At 35.8% G+C, this 27,553-nt stretch overlaps 1 protein-coding gene across 3 annotated transcripts in view; it reads right to left on the bottom strand.

The window, feature by feature from the left end:
* Positions 1-27,553, bottom strand: part of LOC6032419 (A disintegrin and metalloproteinase with thrombospondin motifs 16) — a 301,763-nt gene that overhangs the window by 75,670 nt on the left and 198,540 nt on the right. For all 3 annotated transcript variants that reach the window (XM_038251357.1, XM_038251356.1, XM_038251358.1), the window contains exons 5-6: positions 15,089-15,224; positions 6,747-7,018 (exon numbers count right to left, since the gene is read on the bottom strand). In XM_038251357.1, the coding sequence (XP_038107285.1) occupies positions 6,747-7,018; positions 15,089-15,224 (408 nt within the window). The remainder of the gene's footprint in view (positions 1-6,746; positions 7,019-15,088; positions 15,225-27,553) is intronic.

Genomic DNA, 27,553 nt, shown 5'->3' with positions numbered 1-27,553 from the left:
CCCATAAATGTGTCCACTTTTGGGGTCGTAGAGGTAATGGAAATATCCGCGGGGGTTGTTTTGATTGGGATGGGGGTTGCTTTGTACGTATTCTCAGAGTTTGGTGTATGTTCAGCACTTGTTTATTCGGTTGGTGGTTGATAGTTCTATTAGATTGTTTGGTTTCGGAATCTATTCTTTTATGCCAATATTAATTTCATATGATATTATGTTTGCAATTTCCACCGAAAATCAGAGAGCAAAACAAAATTAATTGCTAAAAATTTAAATTAAAGTTTTGTCAATTACAACTAGTTAAATCAATTGTTTTCAATTTGTGCCAAAGTGTATAAAAGAATAAGTGTGAAAAATCAGAACTTCGTCGCCGTCGTGCTAACTTGTCGTACGTGCATTTTAGGCCAAATTGAGTTTTGAAAGAAGTTTTAATCTTGTCGTGCTATCTTGACACAGCCATATGTAAGTGCGACAATTGGCCAAAGGGATTTCAGGTCAGAACGCGTTTGACACAAGTACAAGTCCAACTACAGTAATCATTTGTTATTATAACTCGGGACTCCGACAACCAAACTTAGCCAAACTTTGAGGAAGTGCACAGAATAGTCAACCAAACACTACATATTTGTTATTGTTTACATTGCGTGCACTATTTTTTGTTTATTCAAGGTCAAACATTGAAACGCAGTTTTCTCGGAACGTACTGAGTTTTGTAATGAATGCTATAGAATAATTTTCATGAATTTCGTCAAAACTTGTTATAATTTTTATGTTTCAATAAAATATTATCATCATAAAAAATATCTTAGTAGGCAGTGCCCATCATGTGAAAGGTAATTAAATTAAGAAATTTTGGAGAAAGGCACTCTTTATTTCAGGAAATTGGGCATATCTTTGCTTATATTGAACCAAAAGTGATACTTTTTTATGGAACTTGTTCAGAAAACTGTTCTCTACAATGTGATTCATTCTAAAATGTTTTAAAATGTAATAGTGTGATGTGGCAGAGGATTGAAAAAATAATTTTCGGGGCCTATTGGGTAATAAACAGCTTATTTATTAAATAATCCATGTTTTGCATTGTTTAATGCTCAAATTCGTAACCGGGCAATGTGTTGCTGTACTTTCATGGCAAATTGTACAAAGAAAAGATTTATTTTCAGTCGTATCGGGGTTTCCAGCTTGGATTTTGGAGTAATTTCAAAGAATGCTAAAAATCTGGTAAATTTGGTTTGATTTTTTTTGTGGAGGTTAAATATAGGTCAAATATAGTTGGTTAGAATCCCCAAGGCATATTAATGAGATGTTTCAGTGATATCAACATGAATGCACCGATTTTCTGAGACTTTTTTGAACAAATATCCCATAAAATCGAAAAATAATCTTCAAAAAAAAAGTTGCTCTAGACCCCCGACGAAATATTTCGGTATATCCCGCAAAATGTCGGGAAAGAGCCCTTCTTTCACGGTGCCAAATGCCAGACATACCGAATTTTTTATCATCAGTTTGTTCTAAAAACATACCGTGACAGACGATTTAAGTTTGAAATTTTGCCATACGCAAAGCGAACTGTCAAACTTTGTGAGCGTTTTTCTCTAAACACAGAGTTGATTTACGGGTGCCACGATATCTCGAGATGGGACGGACCGAATTAGCTGAAATTTGGGATGAAGACTCTCAAGACATATCCCGTGTGCATGATGAAGCCCGATTTTTAAATTTTGCTTTTTAAAAAAATGCAAAAATAAAAAACTGACGATTTTTAATATGAAAAACATAAAAATATTTTTAACTTTTTTTAAAATAAACTTTTTGAAAATCGGCCTACGTCATGCACACGGAACCGGTTTAGCGATTCTTCGCCAAAATTGTCACTTTTTGTCTACTAAAACATATAAAAAAACAAAAAAAATCGTAGGGGTAAATATAGTCAAAATTCAGTTTTTGTAATAAAAAGTTATTTAAACAATTGGGGGAAATTTGTTTAAGAGTGTAGCTACTGAACTTAACAGTCCTAATCATAACCTATAACTTGCCGAAGACACCAAATCGATCAGAAAATCCCTTCTTGAGATACAGATTTTTGAAAGTTTTCAAAACACTTTTCTACGAACAGCCCTCAAAATTGTATGGAAACATGTACAAAGAAACACATGATGCAATTCGTCTTATTTGGATATGAGGGATCGATGGACAAGTAAAAAAACAAAATCAAAATCAGGAATTGTTTTGCGAAAAACTAAAGAACTGTTCTGAGTTGTATTCTGCATATTTTTTTTTTTAAATTGCAAAATTCAGAAGTATCGCTTTCTTTTTTTGAAAATTATGTCTGTAACTTGAAATATTGTTTTGAGATCTCGACCAGAGCTGAGGGACAATAGCTTAAATAAAATTTGAACTAGCCTTAGACTAGACCATGTTAATAAATGGGAACAGAATTATTGGTTTTTTTTACAAATATTATCTTCAAACAAATTTGAAAAGATTGAAATAGAATGCCGCTTGAAAGCCGTAAATAAGATTTTCATATAACTTTTTGATAGACTCGAGAAAAAGCATTTGAATTGAAAGTCATTTTCGAGGAAACATTTTTGCTGAGCCATATTCGTGGGATGTTATTGTATCTCCCTTAAGGATCAGATGGAATGTTTTCAAAAGAAGGACAACGGGAATCATTATGATCAATGATCGATTTAACATGATTTTTAAGAAAAATTGACACTTTTTTAAAAACAAATTATTGCCACCCCTGTCCCCACGTAATTGATTCGTTCGGCTCGTAATGCCTCACATTGCTTAGCATAATGACAAATTTACTCAGCCAGTTAGAAGCTCACTTATTTTGCTTGCATGACCAGGTCTGAACATTGCCCCCATGCCATTTGAATCTTCTTGCATGATTTATTGTCCCCTCTTAGCAATGTATAGCCATTCAGTAAAGGTGGTCTCGTACAGGAGGGGGTACCCTTTAATAGCCGCAAGGTGCTGCTGCAGCAAAGTCGTCGTTTGCAATCGAGCCTTACATTGTAGGCTGACCACAGCGCTACCATCAACGGACGGACGGACATCGTCGTGGGTTGATTGACTGAGTGACACGCTGAACTATTGCATCAAATGCTTATAAGCCCGAGGAAGATGATGCTGATGCGTCTCCATATTTACACCTATTAAGGTGCGATTGTGTTTCGTAAGAGGGACAAAAAGTTAAAGGTTTATGATTTATTCGCACTTTTTGCGGCAAATGTCACACTCAATTTGTTGCTGCTATCAATTAGGAGCATTTTTTTCAGATGGTTGAGCAAAAGTTCGCGCGAGGCAATTAGAAGGTAAGGTCAAACTTCCAAACCAATAAGAGCGGGTTAAATTTCATAATTTTTCATAAACCTCAAGACCACATAATAGAATCGCTCGCGCGCCAATTTGCGGGGTTGGCCTTCAAAAGTAATAACCGAGCCCTGTCCGGGGAGCAGATTCACTGATTGCTCATCACAGGTTCCAAAAAACCGGTTGGATGGTCAGGTCAGGTCTGCACGGTGAGCTTCAAGTCTAGCGATAAAAGTAAAAGTATCATCGTTCAAGTGTAGTAGAGTTTAGTACCAGGGCCGGAGAGGGCATCCAGATAACGGCAATCAACGGGCTCCAAAGTGGTTGGCATTGAGGATATTATTTTGTACAGAGGCACATGCTTGCAAGATTGTTAACCAGAATGAAACAAGAAATAAAATTCTTTTTCTTTTCACACACAATGCCACACAATTGACCGCGCGTAACCACCCAACAAAATTCTAAAGGCAAACCTCTTATGTTTGAACATCAACATTTTTGTTTTGTCTGCTCTACAACTTGGTAGAATATTGGTACTCTCTAAAAAGTCACCCGACAAAGTTACAAAAAACAAGTAATTCAAAATTATTTTCTTGTTCTAAAACTAATTTTTAATGAAAAATATATCTCTCTGGATTATTGCAGATTTAAAAAGTACAATAAATTTCCCATATAATGACTTGCCTCTCTATTTTTTACAGTTGGTTAACGGAAAATAACAACGAGTTGAAACATATTTTCTAACTTTTCTTGAAGAAAAATAACTATTTTGGAAGTTTAAGGAAGGTCATCAAATCAAGCGTAAAATTTATCACTGAAAAACGTGCCCTAGAATCTAGAAAAATGAAAGATGTCGTACCACCCCACCGTCACGAGATATCGAAAATTGGACCTCGAATTCATGATCAAGGACCAAAATTACCACTTCGTCGCCGTCGTGCTAACTTGTCATACGTGCATTTTGGGCCAAATTGAGTTAAGAACGCCATTTTGTGCAGCTCACAATGCCTCATTTTTTGACCTTCACAGATCCCCAAAATTCGATTTCAATCCTGAGATATTCAATGAAAACCAAAAAAGCTCCAAAAATTTTTGGCACTTTTCATGTAAAAGTAGTTTTAATCTCGTAGTTTCAAACTCCAGCAACCAACTTCAACCAAACTTCGGGATAATGCACAGAATGGTCAGCCAAACAAAACATGTTTGTTATTGTTTACATTGCGTGCTCTAGTTTTTGTTTAGGGACCATCCACAAACCACATGGACACTTTTTTGGAAATCTCAACCCCCCCCCCCCCCCCCTTGTGGACAATTGTCCATACAAAAAAAAACTTTTTTGTATGGATCGTGGACAATCGCGAAACATGCGAAAAAAGAGGTGTTTTTCAATAATTTGCACTGAGACTTTTATGTAAAATTAGACGCCCGATTTGATGGCGTTCTCAGAATTCCGAAAAAACGTATTTTTCATCGTAAAAAACACTAAAAAAGTTTTAAAAATTCTCCCATTTTCCGTTACTTGACTGTAAAAAATATTGGAACATGTCATTTTATGGGAAATTGAATGTACTTTTCGAATCTACATTGATCCAGAAGGGTCATTTTTTTCATTTTGAACAAAATTTTTCATTTTAAAATTTCGTGTTTTTTTCTAACTTTGCAGGGTTAATTTTTAGAGTGTAACAATGTTGTACAAAGTTGTAGAGCAGACAATTACAATAATTTTGATACATAGACATAAGGGGTTTGCTTATAAATATCACGAGTTATCGCGATTTTACGAAAAAAAGTTTTGAAAAAGTTACTTTTTGCGTTTCTCTTTGTTTCGTCGTCCGTGTCTGTCGCGGGTGACGAGGAACGGCCATGATCGACGACGACCAACATTTTCAAAACTTTTTTTTCGTAAAATCGCAATAACTCGTGATGTTTATAAGCAAATGTTCTAAATGAAAAAATGACCCTTCTGGGTCATTGTAGATTCGAAAAGTACATTAAATTTCCCATAAAATGACATGTTCCAATATTTTTTACAGTCGAGTAACGGAAAATGGAAGAATTTAAAAAAAATGTAGTGTTTTTTTCCATGAAAAATACGTTTTTTCGGAATTCTGAGAACGCCATCAAATCGGGCGTCTAATTTTACATAAAAGTCCCTTTGACACCAAATTTCTATCTCTACACCGTTTCAGGCTGCAAATTATTGAAAACACCTCTTTTTTAGATGTTCAAAAATGGAAGGAGTCGTACCACCCCTCCGTCACGAGATATCAAAAAACGGACCTCGGATTCGTGATCAGGGACAGAAGTTACCCCTTAGGACAAAGTTTCACGCAAATCGAAGAGGGGTCGGGGCAACTGCTGTGTGAGATGACGGAGAATTACCCCTTTAACTTTCGATTAAAAGGTCCGCTTTTCGCTCTCTTGAAAGATAAATGTGTGTTTTGATAATCTCTACAAATATCTAGAAGACACCAACTCACTAAGTCATAAGCTTGAGTTGATAAATTCAAAAAACTCCTTTTTTCATAAACACCGTAACCTAAACCACACAAATGGCTCTTAAAACTTCCCCTTTGAAAATAGAGCTTTGTGCTCTTCAGCAAAGTTGCTCAGAATTGTGTCCCCTACCACTAAAATAAAAATTCTGAACCACCCTAAAATTTGGACCACCCTAATGTCCACCATACCAAAAGATGCCCCTATTGACCCTGATCATTTGTCCCAAAGACACCAAAAATCTAAATCTTAACGTGTGGCCGCTATCAATTTTGTCACGCTAGATTTCGATTTCGGACCACTGTGCAGTGAGGAAGGCAGAACATGTTTTAAATTCGTGAGTGCCAAAAATTCAAAATTAAACTCTGTAATGATTCGATTTTTTTAAACATCTTTAATTAGCATCACCACCATCAAACTGAAGAAAATGAATCTCAAATTTGTCTTCCGACATAAATTTTGATTGAGTAAATAATAACTACTTGTTCATAATACACACACAACAAGAAGCTCCATCCACATGGAGCAAGCAATAATGCCAATCAAGAAATGTTAATGTATGCTTATTACTGGCAATCGAGCCTGGTCACTGCTGAGTGGCATTATCATTATCTGATTGCATGTATCGCACATGAGGGTTAACCCCTGCACAAAGAGAGTGGTTATTTCTGATCAATTGTGTGTATGGGTATGTGAATATTTACACAATGTTCAGTTGCAAATACGAGCTCTTGAATCGCAACCATTGATGGCGCTTAATTAGATGAATCGCTCTCGAATTAATACCACCTTTTGTGTTACTAAATCGTGATTTGGCGTATCTTATCTTGCAATTTTAGCACATTGATCAACACTCAAAACAAGGAAGTGCCATCCAATAAATTAGCAAATTGACAGGCTGCTGTCACACAGTTTGACGGCGTTTGACTCACCCGCGAGATGATGATGCCGGCGATGCTGATGCGAATCTTCGGCCCCTTGAGCAACCGATAGCGTAGGTCGACGCCGTTCCAGAACGAGACAAAGTACCGCTTGACCTGGACGTTGTCGCCGCCGTGTAACCGGTAGCCGTCGTAGTCCACAATCACCAGGATCTCCGGATAGATGGTGGTATCGATCGCCCGCGATGATTTGTAGTAGCCGCCGCTTTGGGGACTTCGCTTCGAGCGAAATCGCTTCTGCAGCCGGTCCGGCTCCATGAATGCTGCAGAGAGAGGGGGAGAGGGAGGAAAAACGAAGAATTGTTTGATTAATGAGATATGAGCGGTTTTGTTTGATTTGCGAACAATTTATGGTAATTATGTCACAATCAGCAAAACATTGTGTACCGGTTGAGCTGGCTGGCAGATGGATGGTGTTGACATGAACAATCAAATAATTGCCATAAATATTCATGACACCATTCAATAGTTGATGTCACTTTATATTTTTCATGGAATGATGTCGATAATATCCAGCGGAAAGTTTATAACACTATTCGAGTATACTCCAGATCTCGTTTTATTGTACCTACACCAATGTGTTTTTCAACCTATTTTATTTAATGATTTCGCAAAATAACATTCTATTGAACTATGCCAAAAGAAGTCAATTTGTATAAATGACTTACTACATTTGCGAGCTGTTCTAACAAAATGGGTTTGTAAATATACGGGAATCAGAATATTTTGATTTCGAAAAAAAAAGATTCGTTTGCTGTCGCCAGTGGGGGTGACTATGGGTCAAAAACGATACACCTCTCGTAATTTCTTAATAACAAAAAACAATTTAAATATTAAACATCGAAAAATCTTTAACGTAGATTTGTTCTTAGATAGTTTACTAACAATTTCCCAAAATTTGGTAGAATTTGATGGACTCTGCCTTGAATGGCAATCGTTTGAAAATTTACTCAATCTAACTCCTTAGAGTGGATGACAGAGGGTCAAATGAAACTTAAATGATGCTCAAATACAAAGATATGGTAAAAATAAGTCATCCAACCGTGTTTCTTGTTCGAGAGAATCGTATTGACATGCTACAATGTTTGAGGTAGAGATTTCAGTATTTGGGTACTTTTCGAGCAAATCCAACAAAAATATTAAAAAGTTGAATTAAAAAGGTCATTTTTGGCTAAAAACGTACTTCAGACAGCTTCCAAAATCACTGGATTTGTTCTAGGAACGAGATTTTTTTCAGCTAAATCATCTAAAGATGTCCCATACAAAACACTTTTAACAGAATTTAGTTTCATTGAGAAGTACCTGAGAAATAGTAAAATCCGAAAAAAAATACGTTGACCCAATCTTACCCCTCAAACCCAATGTTACTCCCTCTGACGGTATTTAAAATTACTGTATGAGGGAAAGCATACCTGCAAAATATTTTTTTGAAAAACTGAACAAAAATGTGCAGATACAAACTCTTTGAATATAACTTTCAAACGTATTTTTTTATGTATAAGCAAATGCCATGTCAATTTATTTATTTGCTTTGTATTGTGAAAAAGTATACTGTAGAGACCATTTCATGATACTTTACGATTAGAAATCATAAAAATTATAATATGTAAGATCGAAGTTCATCTTTTGAAAATTAAAATATTTTTTTTTGTAAATACTCAAAATTTGGACATTGGGTGGGGGAAGAGATTGGGTCATACAAAAATGCCAAATTTGACGGGACTCAAAATTTAGTTTCTTGCAATATGAGTACGGTATCAGATGATCGGGATATTTTCATAAATTTCGCCAGTAATATCTTTTTTTTAAATACCCAAAATTTTCATTAAACTATTTACTATCGAAAATATACTCAAAACATTAGTTTTTTACAATATGGCAATCAAATGATCGGAAATGTCCATATATTTCGATAGTGGTAATTCTCTACCAACTCACACGAAATCGGAAAAAGTTGCTCCGACCCCTCTTCGATTTGCGTGAAACTTTGTCCTAAGGGGTAACTTTTGTCCCTGATCACGAATCCGAGGTCCGTTTTTTGATATCTCGTGACGGAGGGACGGTACGACCCCTTCCATATTTGAACATGCGAAAAAAGAGGTGTTTTTCAATAATTTGCAGCCTGACACGGTGATGAGATAGAAATTTGGTGTCAAAGAGACTTTTATGTAAAATTAGATGCCCGATTTGATGGCGTACTCAGAATTCCGAAAAAACGTATTTTTCATCGAAAAAAAACACTAAAAAAGTTTTAAAAATTCTCGCATTTCCCGTTACTCGACTGTAAACATTTTTGGAACACGTCATTTTATGGGAAATTTAATGTACTTTTCGAATCTACATTGACCCAGAAGGGTCATTTTTTCATTTAGAACAAAATTTTTCATTTTAAAATTTCGTGTTTTTTCTAGTGGAACAATGTTCTACAAAGTTGTAGAGCAGACAAATAAAAAATTTTTGATATATAGACATAAGGGGTTTGCTTATAAACATCACGAGTTATCGCGATTTTACGAAAAAAAAGTTTTGAAAAAGTTACTTTTTGCCTTCCTCACTGAGGTAAGGCTATAATCCTGCTCGAAAAATGAACTTTTGAAAAACAGCTCGTAGACCTATATTCATGTATACCTATCGACTCAGAATCGAAAACTGAACAAATGTCTGTGTGTGTGTGTGTATGTGTGTGCGTATTCCCCTTGGTGCTCAAAATTCTTGCCAAGTTTTCTCGGCACTGGCTGATCCGATTTGAGTCAAACAAGTTGCATTCGATTTATTTTGGTGCCCCATACTGCACTATTGAATTGTTTGAAGATCCGATAAGTAGTTCAAAAGTTACGTATAAAAAAGTGTCAGAGTTTCGAATCAGGTGCTGGAATTTTGATGCCGGATCTCACTTATCTATATGAAAACTATGTCCGGATCCATCATCCGACCCATCGTTGGTTAGGTAATCAAAAGACCTTTCCAATGAGTCCAAAACATTGAAGATCTGGCAACCCTGTCTCGAGATATGACAACTTAAGTGATATTTATGTACTTTTTTGAAGCCGGATCTCACTTAAATGTATGTAAACTATGTCCGGATCCATCATCCGACCCATCGTTAGTTAGGTTATCAAAAGACCTTTCCAATGAGTCCAAAACATAGAAGATCTGGCAACCCTGTCTCAAGTTATGACCACTTATGTGATATTTATGTACTTTTTTGAAGCCGGATCTCACTTAAATGCATGTAAACTGTGTCCGGATCCATCATCCAACTCATCGTTGGTTAGGTAATCAAAAGACCTTTCCAATGAGTCCAAAACATTGAAGATCTGGCAACCCTGTCTCGAGATATGACCACTTAAGTGACATTTATGTACTTTTTTGAAGCCGGATCTCACTTAAATGTATGTAAACTATGTCCGGATCCATCATCCGACCCATCGTTAGTTAGGTTATCAAAAGACCTTTCCAATGAGTCCAAAACATAGAAGATCTGGCAACCCTGTCTCAAGTTATGACCACTTATGTGATATTTATGTAGTTTTTTGAAGCCGGATCTCACTTAAATGCATGTAAACTGTGTCCGGATCCATCATCCGACCCATCGTTAGTTAGGTTATCAAAAGACCTTTCCAATGAGTCCAAAACATTGAAGATCTGGCAACCCTGTCTCGAGATAAGACCACTTAAGTGATATTGATGTACTTTTTTAAAGGCGGATCTCACTTAAATGTATGTAAACTATGTCCGGATCCATCATCCGACCCATCGTTAGTTAGGTTATCAAAAGACTTTTCCAATGAGTCCAAAACATTGAAGATCTGGCAACCCTGTCTCGAGATAAGACCACTTAAGTGATATTGATGTACTTTTTTAAAGGCGGATCTCACTTAAATGTATGTAAACTATGTCCGGATCCATCATCCGACCCATCGTTAGTTAGGTTATCAAAAGACCTTTCCAATGAGTCCAAAACATTGAAGATCTGGCAACCTTGTCTCAAGTTATGACAATTTAAGTGATATTTATGTACTTTTTTGAAGCCGGATCTCACTTAAATGCATGTAAACTGTGTCCGGATCCATCATCTGACTCATCGTTGGTTAGGTAATCAAAAGACCATTCCAATGAGTCCAAAACATTGTCCCTGTCTCGAGATAAAGTGAGGAAGGCGCCAACCACATAGGTGGATTAAGTTAGTTTTTCGTTTCTCTTTGTTTCGTCGTCCGTGTCTGTCGCGGGTGACCATGAACGGCCATGATCGATGACGACCAACTTTTTCAAAACTTTTTTTTCGTAAAATCGCGATAACTCGTGATGTTTATAAGCAAACCCCTTATGTCTATATATCAATTTTTTTTTAATTGTCTGCTCTACAATTTTGTAGAACATTGTTACACTCTGAAAAATAACCCTGCAAAGTTAGAAAAAATACGAAATTTTAAAATGAATATTTTTGTTCTAAATGAAAAAATGACCCTTCAGGGTCAATGTAGATTCGAAAAGTATATTAAATTTCCCATGTTCCAATTTTTTTACAGTCGAGTAACGGAAAATGGGAGAATTTTTAAAACATTTTTAGTGTTTTTTTCGATGAAAAATACGTTTTTTCGGAATTCTGAGTACGCCATCAAATCGGGCGTCAAATTTCACATAAAAGTCTCTTTGACACCAAATTTCTATCTCATTACCGTTTCAGGCTGCAAATTATTGAAAAACACCTCTTTTTTCGTATGTTCAAAAATGGAAGGCGCCATACCGCCCCTCCGCCACGAGATATCAAAAAACGGACCACGGATTCGTGATCAGGGACAAAAGTTACCCCTTAGGACAAAGTTTCACGCAAATCGAAGAGGGATCGGGGCAACTGCTGTGTGAGTTGGCGGAGAATTACCCTAGTTCCAGAACATTTTTTTTAAATACTCAAAATTATCACAAAACTAATATTTTAGAAAAAAAAATGCTTTGAATTGTAGATTTAACAATGTTGGAATAAAATAATCGGGGATTATTCCTACATTTCGATAGCAATTTTTCGAAAATACGTAGTTTTCGAAAAAACGAGTTTGAATATTAAAAAAGTTACTTTCGAAAGATTTTCAAATTTTCCAATCATTTAATACCCCCAAAAAAAATCATAACTGATTTTTTTAAATATTTGGTTTTGTGAAAATTTTTAGTATTTTGTATTTTTTTTTTTATTTCTGCATTGGGAATTTGTTAAACATTGCATTGGAAGTTTTGACAAATTTTAAAACATTTGATGCTCACATTGTAAAAAACTTAATATTTGAAGTATTTTTTTCAAAATCACAGTCCAGACTTCACTATCCGAAGCCTCAATTATCCGAAGTTTCGAATATCTGAAGTTCGATTCCAAAGGTTTGTTTAGTAATCGAATCACGAAGAAAAAAAAAACGTTTTTATTTTATAACTAGGCTTAGTGATTTTTCACGCTCGAAAATAGCAAATTTCACGGGGACCTCAATTTCAAAACACCGAATTTCACGCAAATTTCGCGGAACGTGAAAAATGTTAAAATAACTCTGAAAATCTTATGTTTAAATTACAGAAACTACTTTTTATGCTTTATTATATATTATTCTTCAATAAACTGACGTGAACGTGACAAAAAAAAATCTCCTAATTATCAAAAAAAAAACCGTCTGGTTTACGGATGGGCTCAATTTATATTTTGAAACAAAATGTAAGGCATTCATATTCTCATTTATTGAATTGCTTTTTTAATGTTCAACTAAAAAAGGTTAAAAAGTTTTCGCTGATTTGCTTCTGTTTCATCAGTTTAAATTTTATTGAATTTTATATCAAAGCAAGAATCAACAATCTTGTCCATCCAAAATATGTAAAATAGTTTAAAATTCTTCATCATTTAGACCATTCAAAATATTTTTTAAGGTTATCATCTCTCTTTTTAAAAAACTAAATTTAAAATCCATAGGCAGAAATATTATAAATTGTTACGAAATCGAATTTTTTATTCAAAATCAGAACAGAAAACAAAAAAATGTATTTTTTAACTTTCAAGGGAATTATTCACACAAATAATCAAACATTTTTAAAATAAAACAGGACTCAGAAAAAAATCTGAAATGTTTTAAAAAGGTGATTTTCAAAGATTAAAAATACTCTCCATTTTATTTTAAATAAAACAAAGCTTGATTCTTTTAATTTCTTTTGAAATCATACATTTTAAATAAAATAGCAGTAAAATTTGTACTACAGCGAATTAAAATATTTCTTAATTTAGTTAGTTTCTATAGAAACTGAAAATTTTAATAATTCTTCAAATGGTTCATATCTAGCTTATCAAATGAAGACTAATAAAATTTACTTAAATAGTCTTTATGGTTGAAATATTTATTATGAAGTCATTTGAAAAAAAAAAAGTGATTTGAAAAAATTGATAAATTTCAAGAATCCGGAATCGCGCAATCGTCAAAATTCACTAACCCTATATAAGTAATTGAACATAAAATTACAAGGGATTTCGCGGAAAAAGCCAAATTTCGTAAATTTCACGCTGTCCGCGAAATCGTGAAATTTCACTAACTCTACTTATGAGAGAACTGTCATTTCTATCACTCGAATCCGGTGCTCTATTAAACCAGGATATTCACTCGCTTAATTCTACAGTAGTTCATAAGATTATTTTTATTCCTTTTTGAGTTTGATTAATTATTTTGAGAAAAATCGTTACATTTTCACACAAACAAATCATTTCACGGGATTTCGCGGAAAAAGCCAAATTTCACGGATTTCACGCTGTCCGCGAAATCGTGAAATTTCACTAACCCTATTTATAACGTTTAACTTCAAATTCAAGTTCTGTGACCCCATTTAGCCTCATTTGAATAGTTGATTAACTAATAAATAACCAAAAGCCTTTTTTCAATATTTCATTACCGCCATTTTGGCCACCATCTAAGAATTTAAATCAGGAGTAAAACTTGAGCTCGGCAATCAACAATAAGACAACGATAAAAAAATCGTAATCGTTTCGACTACACTGAACTACAAAAATTAACAACAATGACATACAAACTGTGGACCATTGTAAATTGGCGTCAAAGAAACTTTTTATGTAAAATTAGACGCTGGACTTGATAAATTCCGAAAAAAAATATTTTTGGACAAAAAACAATCAAAAAAGTTTGTGAGACCTCTGCCATATATCGTTACTCTACTGTTGAAATCGTGGGACATGTCATCAAAATGGAAATTTGATGATTTGATACTTTTTTGATCTGCAATTACCCATAAGAGTTTAAATTCATTTAGAACAGAAATTTCCATGGTTTTTTGTAACCATGCTAATATCAGAAAAAAAATCAAATTGTCAAAGCAGCAACGTGATGATTTCAATCGATTTTTTCAAGTTTTTCGTTATTTCATAGTATTGATTAAATTATACGGTCCAGAGGATTTTGCAGCATCCACGAAAGCACAACAAATTACTTGGACCAGAGATAAACATCAAAATATTTGGGAAACAATATTCTTCAACGAATTTCTTAGATCAAATGATTGCATTCTTGTCAACTGCAAGTATTCTTTTTGTATTCGTTCTGAGAGCGTTCTAATAGTAGTTTATGCAACAAGTTGCAAAAAGAGGATTTTTTCAGCACGAGTCGCACATTTATCCAACGAGGTTCACCGACTTGGATAAATACGACGAGTGCTGAAAAAATCAAGTTTTGCAACGAGTTCCATACAACATTTTTTGCAATTCCGAAAAACACCCATTGAGTGAAATTTTAAGTCAAATTTTCATGTATTTTGTCAATAAATCGTTTAAATCATAAAAGGTTAAAAAGTGTTACTTTTCGAAACAAGTGCTGAAAAGTTCAACTTTTCAGCACCCATTTCAGTGCTGAAAAGTAGAACTTTTCAGCATTTATTTTGAAAAGTGTTGCTATTCGATTCTGTTATTTTTGGTACAGAAAAGTAGGCTATTTCGTCGTTCAAGAATGACAGGAAAAGTAAGTAATTTCACGACGGAATTGCAAAAAAGGTTTTTATAATTAGGGCAATGTTGGCTGAAATGTTTGATAGTTGAAGGATTCCTTCCAATTCGATGATATTCACTATTTGAATAAACTTTTTTTGCCAATCTATTGATAGAAACTTGCTTGCTCACTTCCTACTGAGCCATTGATTACTCGATTTCAGTTGAAAACTCTTTTTAAGAACAATAAGTGAACGTCAAAGTGTTCATATACCAACATTAGGTGCACGATGGAACAACATGCTGTTCACTTTTTTTTTATTGTTTTCGGTATTGGGTTGCAATGAATTTATTTCTTAATAAACTTATACCAACTTACCGTAGTCGCTCGCGTGGTCGTGATGCTCCTCGGACACTGTCCGCTTATAAATAACATGATGAACACTACCGTCCTCCGCCTGGGAGATTTCGGTTGGCACTGGTTTTATCACAAGTTGATGTCCTATACTACCCTCCTGTGAAATGGATTGAGAGAACACGAAGAAGACGATGATTAGTAAAACGCATTAGTTTAGGTAGACTTAAGACGCTGGAAATGTAAAATTTAGTACAGTTTCGTTTATCGTAGACATTTTAATATCTCAAAATAAGGGATGACACCCATTGAAGTCGAGATATGCAGATGACGACTTGAAACGCGCAACACCACGCTCACACCGGCAGACGAAACATGTCAATCGGTCAAGTTCAAGTCGGGAAACTCACCAGACGGTGAATGTCAAGCTCAACGGCGTAAAGATTAGAGGGCTTCGACGCGAGAGATTTGAGAGATGCGATATTACGGTTGAGTGGCCATTTTTTCAAATCTTTATGGCCCCATCGGACGCCGACGGGTCGTAATGATATGCAATGGAGCTGTTGATGAGCCAGACGGAGCTAAGCTTAGCTAAGGCTCGGGGGACGGCAAACAAAGAAGACAACGGCTTTACTGACAAATGTGCGTTTGATTAGGTCTCGAGCTGATGGATGTATTTGGTTCAAAAGCTGGTATGACCTTTGCTGTAAAGTTGGTTATCGTAGTTTGAGTGGATTTCGATGATTGAGTCTTCAAATGATTGTGCATAATATGGTTCACGAGGAATACAAGTCAATTTTAAGTTCAATAATTAGCGTTTTTTATTAGCTGAGAAAATTAGCAAACCAGCTCATAAAATTAATCGTGTTACAAACGATCATCAGTTCAAATTACATCAACCAACCTCCCCCTAAAGCACGGCTCATTAACATTTCCCCGCCGGTGTTGATCGTTCATCGACAGTCACATCCATCATGCACCGATCATCGTTGTTCATTGATAGCTACGACGACAGTGATGTATTGTCCTGCTGCTGATACTGGTACCGCAGGTCCCTGGAAGTCACGTTTTGCAAACATTCTAAAGATTAGATAATGCCAGTTGCCAGAACATCAAAACGTGAAACAGTTACAGCCGCCGGCGTACGGCGATCGGTTGCATATTAAATTCATTAGAAAGCCATTAATCACTGTTGTTCACAGCATATCTAGGCACTACAGCTAATAAGAATGCACCTTTAACCTGAAGATGAGCATCTAATTAATAATGCATTAGCTGTGTGTGTGTGTGGCGTCTGAGTGAGAGACACTGCACTTTAGGAATAGTAAGCAGTCGTCGTTGGATAATGTTTAGACCGAAAAAATGGTAACTGTACAAAAAGGTACTGCACATGCAAGGACAACTGGTGTGAAGTGATTGTGAGGAAGGTGTCTAAAGGATGTCTACTGTTTTGAAGTTATCACGAAGTATGGCGAAAGATCAACTGAGCAGGTGGTGTATAGTTATGTCTATTATTATTTTTTAGTTAATTAGTAATAATCAGCGATGGTGCTGTTTACAAAGTTAATTTTTCAGTAGCAAACATTTCACACTGAAGATAGTGAACCATATTATAATATGAGTAAAACAAAGTTGTCCTGGTCAGGGTTGTTAAAATATCGAAATATCAGCTCTCAGCAACTACAATTATCCCGCCTGAATAATCATGCCTCAAATACAACTGCTCTTCTCTCCTCATTGAAACTCTCAGCGCCGAACATAGCCGAACACGTTTTCGTGTTTACACACTCGCGATTGTCATTTTACTTTTCTTTCTTATTTCCTCTTCCACGATAATCCTACCGCAACAGCGTTTAACCAGAAAATCCGCCACAAAACCAATTTCGCAAACGCAGTTTAACACAGTTCATGCGTGGTCGGCTCCTAACCGCCATCTCGCGTTCTCTCATTGCAGTTTTCGGAGAGATTGAGAGACTCAACGGTGAGAGCGCATAGTCGAGGAAAATGGGAGGAGAGATATAGAGAGAATGACATCGCTGGGAATCACAAGAGACAAGAAGAGATCTCACAAGCTATAGTGACGGCCGCTATACTCTCGGATATTTTTGGTGCAGAGATAATCTATTGATAGCTTTTCTATCACTCATTTGTAGAGGTGGGCAAAATCGCTCTTTTTTAGGAGCCGCTCATTTTCGTTCGCTCATTAAAAAGAGCCGCTCTTTTGAACGGCTCTTTCGCTCTTTTTCAAAATTTGGATGAAAAGTTTTTTTTTAAGAATCGTGTGATTTTGTAAGTTATTTCACATTGGACTTTTATAAATTATTTGATAAAAAAAATAAACTGAAAACGAGAAGAGGCCCTTGAAAACCATAGGTCTTGGTGGTCTTCATGTCAAGATTTCTACTCGAACCTAAACATTCGAGTAATAGAATGGCATCCAAACTTAAATTTAGGATGCCGGAAAAATTGCTTGTAATTTTAAAATTGTATTTATTTCTACATGAATTGAAATAATGCTAATATTTTATTTTGAGAAAATATTCTGTGAACTTTTTCTACATTCTGATTGAATCGATAAAATATTCAGTATTCAGTTCATTTTTGGTAGGATTTCAACAAATCATTTACTTTTGGGTTTAATTTTTATAAGCATTGAAATTTTTGAAATTGCATTTCCAATTCTCAAAAACAGATTAAATACTATTTTTTTGGAAATTCAATAAATTATATTTATATCAAAAATCATGCCATCAAAAGACCGGAGATTAAAAAAGAACCGCGGTTCTTTTTTTGTGAGCCACGGTTCGTTCGCTCTTTTCAGTGAACCGGCTCTTTGAGCGGCTCGCTCTTTTTTTTGCCCACCTCTACTCATTTGCAGCACTGGTCCTGGTAAAGTTAATTTTCATTGTCATTTGAATATTTGAAAAACTACAAAACAAAAGAAATTGATGTGTGACTGAATAAATTTCTAGGAGATTTACTGAGTTTTTAGCCATGTTAGAAATACATGTTTCAGAAAGTTTTGTATTTCCAGTGGCAGTGTCCATAAAGGGGATAAGAGGACTATAGCACAACTCGACATTTTGAAAGTTGATATCAGTGAACGCTTCTGTTTTGTCAAGGTATGATAGATTTGTGCTCCCTGAACAAGCACCAATCGACAGAACTGAATTTTAGTGAATTCCCTGCCAATAAATAAAATTGTAAATTTCAGGTACCGTCAGTGGGGGTGACTATGGGTCAAAAAACGATACACCTCTCGTATTTTCTTAATAACAAAAACAATTTAAATAACATCGAAAATATTTCAACGTAGATTTGTTCTTAGATAGTTTACTAACATTTTCCCAAAATATGGTGGATTTTGATGAACACTACCTTAAATGCCTATTGTTTGAAAATTGACCCAATCTCACCCCTTAAAGGGGGTGACATTGGGTCAAATGAAACTAAAATGATGCTCAAATACAACGATATGGTAAAAACAAGTCATCCAACAGTGTTTCTTGTTCGAGGGAATCGTATTGACACGCTACAATGTTTGAAGTGGAGATTTTCAAACATTTGGGTAGTTTTCGAGCAATTCTAACAAAAATATTAGAAAAATGATTTTTCGAGAGGTCATTTTTGGCCAAAAAAGTACCCCAACTTTAGACAGCTGCCAAAAAGACAGGATTTGTTCTAGGAACGAGATTTTTTCAGCGAAGTCATCTTAAGATGTCTCCTACACAACCCTTTCAACAGAATTCATTTTCATTGAGAAGAACCTGAGAAATGGTAAAATCCGTCAAAAATCACTTTGACCCAATCTCACCCCCCAGACCCAATGTCACCCCCACTGACGGTATAAATTGTATGAAATGCGCTTTCTGACGTTCCGAGAAAAACGCGTTCTATTGTTTGACATTGAATTAACAAAAATGAGAGCACGCAATGTAAACAATAACAAAAACATCTGACCATGCTGTGCATTGTCCCAAAGATGGTTGAATTTGGTCGCCAAAGTCCCGAGTTATAATTCAAAATGTAAGCCAGGGGTGCTCAAAGTTTTTGGAGGCCGGGCCAAATTTAAAGCTCAATTGGGTCCTAAAATGAAGCTTAGATTGCTGATATTATTGTTTACAGCGATAAAGTTCATTTTTCTGAGTACAATGACCCTTTGTACGACCACAAAGAGTTTAAAATGGATTTTTAAATCAATTTCGAAAAATTAACCTCGCGGTCCTTCTTGACAGAAAAGCTCCTACTTGACAGCTCATTCCAAGGGGACCATAGTTAATCCATCGGAAAAATGTTGTCCTGTCAAAAAAAAATTTTGCATTAAAATGAAAAAAAGTGATCAGAAATGGTTTTTAATCGTGTTTTTTACCGTTGTACATAAAAATTGACATAGGGCTTAAGTACCCAATTGAGCTTGCGGGCCAAATTTACAAAAATGGTTATTAAAGAAATTAAATTACGTTATTTTAATTTAAAATATTTATATTTCTGTTAATTTAAAAAAAAAGTCAATTCAAAATAAAAGAAACCACAAAAAACGGTTCTCCATCGGTATTGTTGATTTTAATGTTTCAGTTATTTGAAGAAAAAAAAAAGTTTTTTTATATCTGAATGTATTTGTGTTCCGCGGGCCATACTTTGGTCACCCCTGATGTAAGCAATAGTTGGGCATGTACGTGTGTCAAACGTGTTCCGGCTGAAATCCCTTGTTGTCGCCTTTGCAGCAATATGCAGGGTAGGGTGTCAAGGGAGTACGATCAGATCGAAACTTCTTTGATATGAAGAGTGATAACAATGCAAGGGTTTTTTCGGTTTGGTTGAACATCTTAGGATTGAAATCAAATTTTAGGAATCTGTGAAGGTCTAAATGAAAGCCATTGAGTGCTGCACAGAATGGTGATCTTGACTCAATTTGGTGCAAAATCAACGTGAGACAAGCTAGCACGATCACGACGAAATGTCGACTTGAATTTTTTTTGTGGCTTTAAGACCCAAAAATCTCGATGACAAAAGTGCTCAGTAACGGTTTCTGCAATTCTCCACCAACCTGTTTGACAACTTAACTCTAAAACCTACGGATCTCCAAAAACCCTTTTGCTATCCAAAACTCAATCCACACAATCGATCGACGTACTCCGGGGACCCTTTTAGGGTCCCCCCCACGAAAGTGTGTCCCCATTATCTAATCCGACCCTAAACTCTTTTTTTCAACAACTATTCATACCTTGTAAACAGAGCAGTTTCGTCAACCGTAGCAAGTTCAGGAGGTTGCTTTTTGTTGGTTTTGCTTGACCTACTGACCGCGGAGGGACCTACTGCTGCTGCCCACCTTAATGTCAACCCAGAGTGGACAGGTTGGCCCCGGGGCGTAACTTTGGTCAAACAAGATCTGGAACGATAAACCGCTAAAGCTTTCGGAAAAGGTATCAAAAGCTTGGGCGGAGGTGTCAATTGACTGATAATTGTCGGCTTGGGTTGGGGCTATTTTGTTTTGGTGACTGCTGCCCAGTTGCTTAATCTTGATGTAGGCTGGGGAGGCTTAGGACACCAAACTTTTGTCAGCTGAGCAATCAAATGAGCCGGTTGTTCACGGTGCCACTGCTGCAGATCGTTATCTTTACGTAAAGTGGAATGTAAAATTGCTTTGTTTTGAACTGGTAGCAATTTACACGTCGTAAAGTGAGCTTAAGCAATTCCCAGGTTCGTCGCCTGAAGAATGCGTTAAAGTCTTTTGTTTTCAAACGGGCTCGCTGAAGTTCATCTTATATAACTTAGGGATGATTGATGTTTGCGGTTTGCTAATTGAGTTAAGTTTCGTCACCTAATGAAAGTGTGACTAGGTTAAACAAATGACAGCTCATCAATCAACTGGTGCTCCGAAAATATAATTTTTAATAGTTAGTCAATCTATTTGAACATTTTAATATTTTATTTATTTTGTTTTAAAATAATAATAAAACACCTTCAACCGGATCCACTCAGCAAAAGCCCATTGAACCAGGAACATCCGGCAACGGCGTTTTATTGGATTACATCCGCTCCGTCCGTCATTAGGCTGCTGATGAAAATCCGCAAAATCAACAAGCAAATTTACATAATTTTGCATCAAATTCGCAACCTGCAGATCGTGCGCGCATCTTCAAAACCCTAATTTGCTCTTTATTTTATGATGTGGAGCTTCGCTCGAAAGAAGAGTTGGGTGTCATCCGTTCACAGCTCCGATGTGGTCAGATGAAATCGTGGACTTTCCGACACAGGAAATGGCACTCCAATTCGCACCCTACTGTGAAGAGAATTACCTAATCTGGATGCGCGTGCATGGGATTGGCGAATTATTGGTGGAATTTGGCTCCGGGAATGACCTCATAAATAGATAAAATTTATTTTGTTGCAATTTATTGACTGATGAGATCAATTAGAGGAGGTCTATTCAAATAGGGGAAAGTGGGGCAAGTGTAACAAGCTAAGGAAATGCTCTTTATAACCCATCAAAAACGTCAAAAAATCTGTCGGAATTTTTTTAATCATCTTATTCCAGGTCTTGACTAATACTTTGATCGAACAAGTTTTAAAAAAATCCTGTTTTTTTATGTAAAAAATTGATTTTGAAAATTTTGATTTTCCGTACGTTCTACTCAACTAGTGGGGCAAGACGAACAACCCGTTGGGGCAAGAGGAACAATGCATTAAACAACAAGTTAATTTGCTAACAATTGAACTGTTATCACTTAGATACATTAGATTAGAATGTATTTGAAACGTTTCTTTCATTTTCAGATTAAATAATTATATTTTACTAAAAATTTGATCGCTTTTACGAAAACAAAATATTACTTAGATGAAAAAATGGAAATTTTCATAATATCACTATATTTTGTATGGGCAATTTTTCAACAATTGTTTATCAGTTTTTAAGTACTTTTATGTATTTATTTCCCAACTAAATGTGTTTTTGCAGCAATTCGTAATTTTTTCCATACTCAAAATCCATATGGTACAGTTGCCCCACCTGAACAAGTTTTTTAAAAGCTCTCAACAAAAATAACCAAAAAGTTAAATCATACTTTATAATAGGTGAAAGTCATTGGTAGGGACACTACTGATCTAGAAAAAATAGCATTTTGATAAAATGAGCCTTAAAACGAACTCTAAGCCTTATTTTGTACTTTTCAAATATTATAAGAAAACAAAGGTTTTGAAATAAACTTCATGAAATCGTATGCCCCGTGGCGTTTACGTCGTTTTGGCGGTTATGTGGTAGTAGAATCAGCTAATTGCATTGCTAGCAACAATTCCTCATACTGGAAATAATCAAAATTGTAAAAATTACGGCCGTACGAGCGATTGTTCCTCTTGCCCCATATGGTCGTCTTGCCCCACCTTCCCCTACATTTTTATAAAACAACATCTACACAGCAAAAAATCCGATGGTAAAATCGCATGCAAAAGCATGCACATCATCTTCGTCAAAATAAACACTTAATATTACACACTGCATGTACAATTTTCGCAAGCAAAAAAAAAAGTTGCAACCGACGGGATTCAAACCCAGCACCAACAGTAAGGACTGGCGCCTTAGCCCATTCGGCCATCAGACCGATATAAAGCCGAAAGGATAAACGCATATATGGGCTTGACATTTCGGTCAAGTAGGTTTCCCATACTGATGGGCTACATATTTCAGGGTGTAAAATTACATAAAATTGCATAAAATAAAGCAATATTTATTTTACACCCAGGCCTTTTACACGCAGCTGGATTACTACTTTTTTAGCTGTGTACAAGTAATTTTTTTAAATGCTTGTATATCAAAAAGGAAATAATAAGTTTGGTAATTTCTTGTCAAAATAAGTAAGCAGTTATTCTGATGATATTCTTTGAAAAGTGACTAGGAGAAAACACTAAACGGGCAAAAGATATTGATTGAAAAATTAGAAGATTTATATAAATTTTACTACTGAAAATCAAACAAGAAAAATATGCTACAAAAGATTTGTTTTCCAAAAACAAAGACATAATAAAAAATCGAAAAATTTTGTCAGTCAAAAGTGAAACTTTTCAAAATGGTTCTATCAACACGATCATCTGCAATGACCTTGCCCAATCAAACCAAATCTAACGAGCATCCATCACCATCACGCGGGATCTTCACACCCCCTTGAAAAGCTCCAAGACCTGTGACGGTGGGAGATTCTCCCGCGCTTCTCGTTAAGAAGAAGGCAATCAACCTTTAAAGAGCTTTTCCAAAACTTGAGCATGCCCAGCAGTTCGTGATCTTCTGCCCCAGCTGGGAAGCCCTCGTGGGGGTTCGAAACTTGGGCAACACTGCTGCCGACATGTGTGCGAAATGTTTAGCCTTTTTCTGATTAGTTAAGCCGTCAGACCGTCCAACTCATATAGCACCCCCTATAGCTTAGAAGGGGTCTGTCGGAGCAAAAAAAATCTTAATTGATTACCGCGGGAATTTCACAACATGCTCCTGGTTGATCGGAGGCTCACACATGGAGTTGAAGCCTCCGTAACGGATTCGTTTGCAATTTTAACATGCTTCTTCACTTTTTTTGCGAATACCGTTTCTTGAAGCTACTTTGACTTCAACAGTTCTCCACCTTGAAGGATTACACTGGTTCGAAGGGGTTGACCTGAGAAAATATCGATCTTTGGAGGCCCTCCCCCCTCTCAGAAGATGCGAATGATTTATCGTCCAATTTACCAGAGTGCAGAAGAGGAACGCGTTCTTCAGAAAGTTGCAGCAGACGTCCTGGACTGGTCGCCAAGAGATTGGCCAATCGACCTGTGGCGAGATCGTGATCTTGATGAGCTGTGAGACCGCAGAGTGGCAGATGCTGCTCAGATCGTCTTGGTTTATTAGTTGGACTCTTTGGCTTGATTTTGTCTGAAAGCCCACCTATAAAGCATCATGTCGATGCGTATCTTGGCGTATATCTTGAGAGAGTGAATTATATAAATTAGAGACCGTGAAAGGTCACGTCAAGGGATATGTCGTGAGATATTGGTGCAAGAAGTGGTTTGCAAGACTGGTTTAGTTAATTACTTAACGTTCTGTAATGCTTTTTTTAACCTTTTGAGATACATTAACAAAAAAAACTGTTCCAAGGTTTTCCAAAAATTGCAGATTATTAGAATTTTATTCTAAACTCAAACCAAAACTAATATAAATCTGATCTGATAAATTTTAAAATATGTGTTTTACTGTTAAGAATAGCTTTACTGTTAATTGTTTATAAAAATTGTGCCAAATATAAGAAAATATAACTTAGACAAAATCATAAAAAGTGGCCCGACCTCAAATTTGTTTGTTTGTTTGAAACTTTGTCCAAAGTTGTAATTTTGGTCCCTGATCATGAATCTGAGGTACAGTATTTTTTAATGTCCTTTAATTTTTGAACATTTGAATAAATGTTATTTAATAATTATAATTTTAAGACACTTACAAAAATGTAAATGTATAAATATTATTATTTACAAAAAAATATATTTTGAATCCATCAACATATTTTTTTCTTATGTTTTATGTCTTTTTTCGATCTCGTCGCCGTCGTGCTAACTTGTTGCAAGTGCATTTTGGGCCAAATTGAGTCAAGAATGCCAAGCTAACAATGCCTCACCTTTTGACCTTCACAGATCCCCAAAATTCGATTTCAATCCTGAGATATTCAATAAAAACCAAAAAAGCTCCGTGCATTTTTGTAACTTTTCTTATGAAAGAAGTTTCAATCTTGTCACACCCTTACAATTGATGTAAGTGCGAAAACTGGCCAAAGGGATTTCAGGTCAAAACGTGTTTGACGCACGTACAAGTTAGACTACCGTAAACATTTGTGATTATAATTCGGGACTCCAGCAACCAACTTCAAACAAACTTCAGGACCATGCACAGAATGGTCAGCCAAACAAAACGTGTTTGTTATTGTTTACATTGCGTGCTCTAGTTTTTGTTTATTCAAGGTCAAACATTAAAACGTGTTTTTCTCGGAACGTCAAAATGGCGGGTGCGACAAGATAGCACGACGACGTCGACCTGTGGTCCGAAGATTCAAAATTTGCATAAAGTCTAAATGTGCAATATTTGATTAAAAAACTAAATTTTTTGTCCACAATGTATTTTAAATAGTTTACCATCAATCGTACATGTTTTTTCAACAAAATTAAAATTTTCAGCAATAATTGAAGGGAACAAAAACTTGAAATACAATTTGCAACGGCCTTACCTTTTTATGCAAAACAGTTAAAGCAATTTATAATGCAATAATGCAGAGGTTAATTCAAGTAGAAACTAGAAATCGAAAGCACCCTTATAAGGCGTCATCCATAAAGTACGTCACGCTCTAGGGGGGGAGGGGGGGTTGTCGCAGGTGTGACAAAGTGTGACAAGGGGGAGAGGGGGGGTACGTGAGACTGTGACGTCACGCTAGGCTATTTATTTAATATTGAACTTTTTTTTTAAATATAGCTTTAAAAATTTAATGTTTGATAACTTTTACTCATAAATCAAACACGATTCAAGGTTTTATGAAAAAGAGTTATTGATGATAGATTTAATATGCTTAAAAAAACTGTGATGGTGATTTTTATCACTACAACATTGAACAAAATTTAAAAAATCCAAACGCAACCTGTAAAAATTAAAAACATTCTCGAATGAATTCCGAATTTCAAAATCATCCTTTTTATAAATCATGCCACACAGTAAAAAAATGTGTAAATTTCGAAGCTGTGATTGCTGAAGGTTGAATTTTACAGATTTATTGATGTAAATTTACCTCAATTTAGACTCAAAAAGTGTCATTACACCAGAAAAGTGGTAAAATTACTAATTTTCAGAGGTAAAATTACACATTTTTTCTGACATAAAAGATGTACCCCTTCCCAGATGTAATATTACCATGATTTTTTTACTGTGTAAAATTGTACAAAAATCAAGATAGTGCGGAGGGGGTCTGACAAAACGTGTCGTACTTTCTGAGGGGGGGGGGTCAGAGCCAGCGTGACAAAGTGTGACATAGGGGGGAGGGGGGGTTAATTTTGGCCGATTTTAGCGTGACATACTTTATGGATGACGCCTAATGACAATGTCAACAAAAGTTCACTCCAAAACAAACACAACCACCTCCTCAAAAAGCGCTTAACGCCGATGATAAATTATCTTTTATTGCATCATAAGTGTCATCCTGCTGCATCATGGCAGCCCAAAAGGTTCAAAAGCTTTAAAAATCTTAATGTTACCACCAGCCAGCAGCAGGTCGTCGTTAAGGGCGGCCCACAATGCACAAGCGCCAGAGGCTAAGACCTCACGAAATGACCGGAGATCTCTGACGGTTACAGACGAAGAGATAATCGTTAATATTTTGGAAATCGTGAATCCCGAGCGTTTTGGGGATGCTCTTTTGCGTGTGAATGAAAGCGAAAGGTGTTGGATTCTTAGGGGATGTTGGGTTCATTTTAGTCTTAACGGATTTTTTAAGTTGAAAAAAACTAACCAGTCAAAAAAGTTTTGCTGGGAAGTTGATAATTTGTATTGCTCAAATGACATTTAAAACCCAAACTACCCCTAAAATGACTCAAGTTGCCGAAATAGATGGCTTTTTGATGATGGGACCCGCAGACACGACCTTGAACCTTCCCGGGGTACCACCAAATTAACCCAGAAAGACCCCGTCGGCGAGCGTAAAATCTTCGAAAATATTGTCCAATCGTCCGGAGCACACAACTCGTTTTGTGGTGGCCAGTTGATCAATGCGACCTTGGAACATGGTTGCATTTTCACAGCGGGACCAAACCCTGATGGTTTTCTACTGGTTTTTGACCGGTTAGGATCATCTGATTAAACACATGCATTGGTGTCAATCGACTGGATTTTGCTGACCAGTTGTTTGGCAGCAAAGAATACAAAGAGAACTTTGTTTTTAACCCTGCAATGACTTTCAATAATAGACCTCAATTTCGATTTGATTTGAATTTGTAATCTTTGGTTATTACTTTTTGAAATATCATTACTTAAATGTTATTACTTTTTTTTATTAAAATAATTGAAATATATGAATCCTATTCCCATGACATTAAAAAGTTTTTATTCATTATAGAACCAATTTAGAAATATTTGAATAAGAACTGCCAAATAATCAAGTTTTCATGAATTTTCAGCAGAGCGTCCAATTTCCCGGGGTTACAAAATTCCCGGGAAACGGAAAATTTTCAACAAATTTCCCGGGAAATTTTAAATTTAATGAAAATTATTCTGAATTCTGTTTCTGATTAATATTTTGCAACAGAATGGTTTAGTACAGCAGCTATAATGGTCAAAATGCGTGTGAGGATCAATTAATGGCCTGACTGCTTGATAAAAATAATGCAATTTTGAGAAAATATAAACATTTTCAAATTTGTATGCTTTAATTTTTTTAGAAGTATTTTTAATCAAAGTTTTGCTCCACAAAAATAAAATTGCTTTTTAAATTTGTCTCAGTG

Source organism: Culex quinquefasciatus, chromosome 2 (assembly GCF_015732765.1).
Source record: "Culex quinquefasciatus strain JHB chromosome 2, VPISU_Cqui_1.0_pri_paternal, whole genome shotgun sequence".
NCBI lineage: Eukaryota > Metazoa > Arthropoda > Insecta > Diptera > Culicidae > Culex > Culex quinquefasciatus.
The sequence above is the reverse complement of the archived record's forward strand: the minus strand, read 5'-3'. Positions and strand labels throughout refer to the sequence as shown.